This window comes from Notothenia rossii (assembly GCF_949606895.1).
Source record: "Notothenia rossii genome assembly, chromosome: 1".
Classification (NCBI taxonomy): Eukaryota; Metazoa; Chordata; class Actinopteri; order Perciformes; family Nototheniidae; genus Notothenia; species Notothenia rossii.
This window is the reverse complement of record NC_136912.1, coordinates 43,433,150-43,439,502: the sequence shown is the minus strand read 5'-3', so window position 1 is coordinate 43,439,502 and position 6,353 is coordinate 43,433,150. Positions and strand designations below refer to the sequence as shown.

General features: G+C 38.9%; 1 protein-coding gene across 1 annotated transcript; it reads right to left on the bottom strand.

Moving 5' to 3' along the window:
* Positions 1 to 1,463: 1,463 nt before the first annotated feature.
* Positions 1,464 to 6,268, bottom strand: cwc25 (CWC25 spliceosome associated protein homolog). Its single transcript, XM_079685972.1, has 9 exons — positions 6,105 to 6,268; positions 4,858 to 5,030; positions 4,539 to 4,775; positions 4,376 to 4,445; positions 4,002 to 4,156; positions 3,823 to 3,895; positions 3,530 to 3,735; positions 2,142 to 2,309; positions 1,464 to 1,982 (listed from the first exon to the last, which is right to left on the bottom strand). Exons 1-9 carry the CDS (start codon positions 6,120 to 6,122, stop codon positions 1,871 to 1,873), a joined length of 1,212 nt encoding a protein of 403 aa, XP_079542098.1. The 5' UTR covers positions 6,123 to 6,268; the 3' UTR covers positions 1,464 to 1,870.
* Between the last annotated feature and the right edge of the window lie 85 nt (positions 6,269 to 6,353).

Here is a 6,353-nt window from a genome sequence, read left to right as displayed (position 1 = left end):
GTTGTATTGGTTGTGATTGTACATTGTATTTTTTTAAATGTGTATTACATTTTTGAAAAAAAAGGATTTGGTCAGGGTCTAGACTCAGTGTGTAGTTTATGAATTAATCAATGCTCTCTACATTAGGAAAACATACCAGTGTACCAGAGGGAGTCACACACAGCTGTGTGTAGATAACCAAACAAATTGACAAGATAACCAAAATCCTTGAATCTACACACAGCAAATAAACTCAAATGACACAACGAGATGTAAAAAGGAGATCACACATATAGTCGATATAAAACTGGCCGCTTCAATCTGAAGAGCAACTAAAACAAAACACGGGAGTGTACCTTGTTCTTGTGAACACTAATGTTATCCACAGCATACACACCCGTATACAGTACACCCGTTCTAGGTTCTGATTGGCTCTCTAGGTTGGCATTCTAGCTTCTGACTGGCTGTCCAGGTTGTCAATCACAGCCGTGGTTCATATTATGCTAGTCGACTCGTAACATCGCTAAACTTTTTTTCTTGACGGTTTTCTCAGTCAACTAATGCTATTGATAACAGTAACATAAATTAACACAGCCCTGCACACTGCAGTCATTATATGCCGGGTCTGTGGTTCATCATCTTCTTTTTCATTCTCCTCCTTATTGACTGACATTAACCTTAAACATTGCGCTCATATTACTCACCGAAACCTTGTAAAGCCGGTCCCGCATGCTGGCTCTTACAGAACCGACTAACTCCCCTTTCGTGTTTGTACAGCTCTCAACGTGCCCAGACGTGTAGTGATTTTCACCTCGTTTTATACTTTTATTCTCATTCTGAAAGAATGAGGTGAAATGTGCCAACGTGACGGTCATCTTTGTGTTGGTGACGCGTATTGTGCGGGACCAGAGACATGTAGTTCACTGAGCGGCTTAACACAAAAAAATGTGTTACTTCACAGTTTTACGACACATTTGAATTTTTTTGACTTGCAAAATGTTCTTTTAAATTGACAAACATCATATGTGTCATTCGTGGCACAATTCAAGCGGGTTCAAAAGATACGTTTTCTCTCTCCATTGAATTCAATGTATAATTTTCCGCTTTCGGGGTCCCATGGAGGCTCCCGGAAGGGGAGGGACTTCACCTCTCTATAGGTGTAAGCAGGGGTAAAGTGCTAGGCCCCACTTGTAAAAAACAGCACTTTACCCCTGCTTACACTTCAAAAAAAGTTCTAAAGCGCAGAATAATAATAATTCAACCATTAACAATAGGTTTCCCGCACTTCATGCTAGGACGCCGTTGGGTCCTAGCGCTCTCGCGCTCGGGCCCTAATAAGATTGTATCTCATCTTGTATTTGTACTTGCATTTTTGGTTTTGTGATATGGAGCATTAATAAAGTGGGTGTTGATTTAAATATGCTTGCCAGGTTTATATTTGAACCTGGCATGTTTCATTTAGCAAATTTACCTTAAAAAAAACATTTAGATTTGGAAATATGTTTTATTCCAATTGCCTATTACAGGTGTACACCAAGTAATGACCATATATTTCAAAAATAAAAGCAGCGTCTGTGAAACTCTAAAATCTAAAACCATATCCTGCACAAAGTTGTGATCACATTAACTAAATGACTTTTACAAAACTATCTAGAACAGATCAGCCATGATAGCCTGAAATATAAATTATGTTACCATTGTGGAAACAACTTTTCAAAATAAAAGCCCCAAGTGAGCCTGGAGCCATATGGTCCCGTATCTGACAGACTCCCATCACACAATCCTGAATGCATTAAAACAAGCAAACCTGTTCAATACATTGAAGAGACAGATAAAGGAGTGGGTGGCATATTCCAAGCGTTAAAAATCAGTTCATATAATAATTGTGTTTTCATCTCCTCATGAAGTTGTCCAGGGAGGCTGCCGTCCTCTGAATGGAGTGGATATTCCTCCTCACTCTGTCCTCTAAGGAGGAGCTGGATGCACTCTCCAGCTTCATATCACTGCAAGAAGGAAAGGTGAGTGTTACTGGAGTTACAAAACAAGCATGCGAAAGAATGAAGAGACACCTGCAGGACATTATATGTGGATTAAGACAGACAGATGATAAGGTTTCCACAGCCTATGATTATTTTCCGTGTCAATGTTGCTCAGAAACTTACTGAATGAACCCAGCGTGCCGGTCACGCTTGACATTTTTTTCCCGCTGCTTTTCCTGCTCGTCTTGCTTCTTGTATCTCCTCACATTATTCTCCCTGTCCTCATCCCTCTGCTTGGCCTGGTCCATCATCTCCTGCCTCTTGTGCTCCAGCTCTTCTGCAGAGAGCTTCCTACGTCAGACACAAAGAAACATGGGGGAATTACTGGAGTGCATTCAGTGTGGGTGGGGATAAGGCAATGGCTAAGTCAGAATTAGCATTATAAAAGGACGCTTTCAAATAAATATTGGAATGTCTGACGCATCAGCTGATTTAAAAAAGGAAAGGATTAATCAGTTTAAGTTTTTTTCCTCAGATTTACTTTTTTTAAAGAATAAAACTTTCTTTGTTCGCAGCAACCTGGAAGTTAAATGGTTATTTTAAACACTTAATGCCAACAAATATGGATTGAAGCAGAATAATTGCTTTGATACATATTTTTGTGACATTTTAATTATATCTATTACTTTCTTTAAATAAATTTCAACTTTTGGATTTATTTTTTCTTTCAAGCGTAGGGACCACTGGAATGTAATTGAGCAAATACTAATACTTATAATATTGTAGTGTAGCTTTGCAAGAAAAAACTAAAAGCTGTGCTGACTGATTGCTAATATTCAGATTTGTATAATATACTTGAGAATAATGACTCAAAGCAGTTATTCTGCATATTATCTAAAAAGATAGAGATACTGATATATACCATGGCAGTAAAAAGACAGAAGATTTGAGATCTAATAATGGACGGAAACTCCAGTATTAGATCTTGATCCGTATCAATTCAAAACTTTCATCTGAGAATAGTGAGCATCGTTTTAAATCTGCACAGCTCTCCACTTTGAATACAGTATTCGTCATATTTTACTGTACTCAGTTTCTCACATATTTTGTTTATTACAATTAGGGCTGCAACAAACGACTAATTTGATAATCGATGAATCTATCGATGAATGAAACGATTAATCGACTATTCGGACTATTACTGTATATAATGTTTTTGTAGCAATAATACATATGACATATTTTTTTTAAATGTCTCCAGTACCGATAAAAAGACCAATACAATGGAGCTTAACGGCGCCTAAAACACACGTGATGACGTCACCAACGAATCGACGACTGAATTATTTGGCAACTAATTTGGTAATCGATTTTAATCGATTAAGTCGATTAGTTGTTGCACCTCTAATTACAATAATCTTAAAATAGCTTTTATAATAGTACTGTTATAGTATTCTTCTTACTATGTCTTTGTATGCACCATTTTTACCAAAGGAAATTCCTCTCGTGTAAAACTTAATAAAACCGATTCTGATGTCAGTATTTGGACCATAGCCTCTGTGAAGTCTTACTTGGCCACAGGGTGCCTCGGTCTCTGGTAACGGTCTCTCTGTTGGCTGGGGGCTTTGGGCTCGTTCTTCCTGTCGCCTCTGTGTGAGGAAGAGGAGTGGGAGTGGCCCTCCTGTCTGTTCCTGTGAGGCGACCGGGAGCGGCTCCTCTCACGGCGCCCGGAGTGATGGGAGGGAGCAGGGGACTGGTGATGTCTGCCAGCCGGGAACTGAGAGGGGAGAGCCACATTAATGACTGGAGTTGTAAATGCATGGTAAAAAGCAGTATATGAAATAGTGCATTGCTGCTAACTGACCTGCAGGCCGTAGCCCGGGACATGATGGGAACGAGACTTGGTGTCTGTTGAAGATTCATCTCTGGAATGTGACCTGAAAACAGATCAAAGACTATAATAAATAATAAAGCCCTTTGCACTAGATGATTGATAAAAAGTGAAAGTCCCTCACTTCAGCTTTCAACAGTCCCCTCACATACCTGCGTTTCTTCTCCTCCTCCTCCTCCTCCTCCTCCTCTGAGCTTGAACTCCTTCTCTTATGCTTCTTCTCTTTTTTTCTCTCTTTGTCTTTCTTCTCCTTTTTGTCCTTCTTCCTCTTCTTCTTCTTGTCTTTCTTCTCGAGATTCTGGCGCAGCTGTGTGAGAACCAACCAATCATTTTACAAAATATAAAAATGCAAACTGAAGTTTTCTTCTGTTAATAAAGTTAGTAGAATCATTACTGGAAGGAACACATTTTCAGATATGAGTGAGTTTTTTTATTTATTAACATTTTGTCAAAGTTAGCATGTTAGAAAATATCACAGTAAGAGATCTTAAAATATGTATATATTACAAAAAATTGTTTTTTTTACCATTTCCTTAATTCTCTTCATCTTCACTGGATTACTCAAGACTTCTCTCTTCTTTTCTTCTTCACGTTTCCTTTAGAAAACCAACAAAACATGATTATATTAAACCTTTGCACCTGGTAGCATATTTTCAGAACAAATGACCAGAGATACGGGCCCCACTTACCTGATTTCAAACAGGGGGTCTTCCCTGATCTTAGCAGCCAGGTCGAGGTTAGAGGCGGGAGTAGAGGGGTTGAAGATGGAGCCGGGCAGGAGGCCGGTCTCAGCTGACGGGCCGCTCTCGGGCTCCTCGTATTGGTCGGTGATCTGCTTATCGATGGCACGTCCCATCAGGTACTCGTCTCTGGACACCTGGCCGGCGGGGCCCTGGTACATCCAGTCCAGCCGATCATCCTTCTTCCTGTCATCAGATAATATATGAATCAGAAACTCATTTTCTGAGAACCACAAAATAACTTTCATTACAATATCAGAGAACTCACTTGATGGATCCTGCTGTCTCTGCAAATCTTGTTATTTCTTCTCGGGCTCGTTCATCTTTCAGTTCCTTCTGGAGTTCCTCAATCTTCTTGCACTCGGCCTCATGCTTCTGTTCAGCTTTCCAAACACGTTCAATGTTTTTCATAGTCTGGGGATGCCAGCTCTTTTTCAAGTTCTGGCAGAAGACAAGATGGACAACATTTAGTAGCTCTTACTTTAAAAACGATCATGTACCAGCGTTAGCGTAAACTTCATTTTGTTAATAACATTTTTAACTTTACCCTTTTAACCAAAACTTTCCACATACCCAGTATCTGTATACAAATCTGACGGCTAACATACAATCTACAAAATAATATTTTCGGGTGTATGCACATACATTTAATGTGTGCCAGAATATTTCAACGAAAATCTCAACTTTAACAGTTGACACTCACATCTAGCTAGTGGTGTCAAGTAACTGATTACATCTACTCAAGTACTGTAATGACGTACAATTTTGAGAGACTTGTACTTTATTTGAGTATTTAAATTGTATGTTACTTTGTACTTCCACCCCACTACAGTTCAGAGGTAAATGGTGTACTTTTACTCCACTACATGTATTTAATACCTTTAGTTACTTTACAGATCTGGATGAATGATGTGAAATATAACCAAGTTTTAAATCAGACTTTAGTTCCATCTGGAGTAAATTCACAAGCTACCCTGCAATATACAAATTCATTCAAACTAGCTGCACTTTTACCAGCTTTGAGAACACTTTCATGATCAATCATTATAAAACATATCATATATATTATTCTGAAATGGACCAATCTGCACAATGACTACTTTGGTACTTTAAGTATATTTTGATGCTAATACTTTTGTACTTTTACTTGGGTAACATTTTGAATGCAGGGCTTTTACTTGTTACAGGGTATTCCTACACTCTGGCACTTCTACTTTTAAGTGCAAGATCTGAGTACTTCTCCCAGCTCTACATCTAGCTAACGGCCAGCTCGTTGACCTTAAGCTAACGAAAATAAGCCGTTACTTTCAAATTATTAAAATATAGGAATGGTCTAAAACGAAAGTGTGCCGAATTGAGGAAGCGCTTTCCCATTCCCAGTAGACATTAGCTCATGTTGTAAAATATGTATAGACACCAGTAAACAAACGACCGTCTTTTAATGACTATATTGTCAATCGAATTGTGTATCAATGGTCTAATAACAGAAAAGCGGCTTAGATAGCTCGTACTTACCAAATCGCCTCCCCCCATCTTGAAAAATTCCTCGTTTCAATACAACGATAAAATGAGATAGACAATTCTGTCCCACAAAACTGGAGAAAACAAGTTCAACACTAGCTAGAAAATGGAGCCACCAGGACTTGTGTGTGATGTGTTTTTTTAAATTTCCTGTTGTGGATCATTCTCTTTCCGGTTACAGCTAGCGGTGCTTTTACGTACCCGGCATAAACTCTGGGCATTACAGCTCTAGCGTCTTGAATA

Bases quoted from the DNA above. Each gene is read 5' to 3' on its own strand.
- cwc25 (XM_079685972.1), bottom strand. The intron at 4,446-4,538 runs GTAAGTGGGGCC...GGTTTTCTAAAG, and splicing joins GACCCCCTGTTTGAAATCAG to GAAACGTGAAGAAGAAAAGA. The intron at 4,157-4,375 runs GTAAAAAAAACA...GTTCTCACACAG, and splicing joins TGAAGAGAATTAAGGAAATG to CTGCGCCAGAATCTCGAGAA.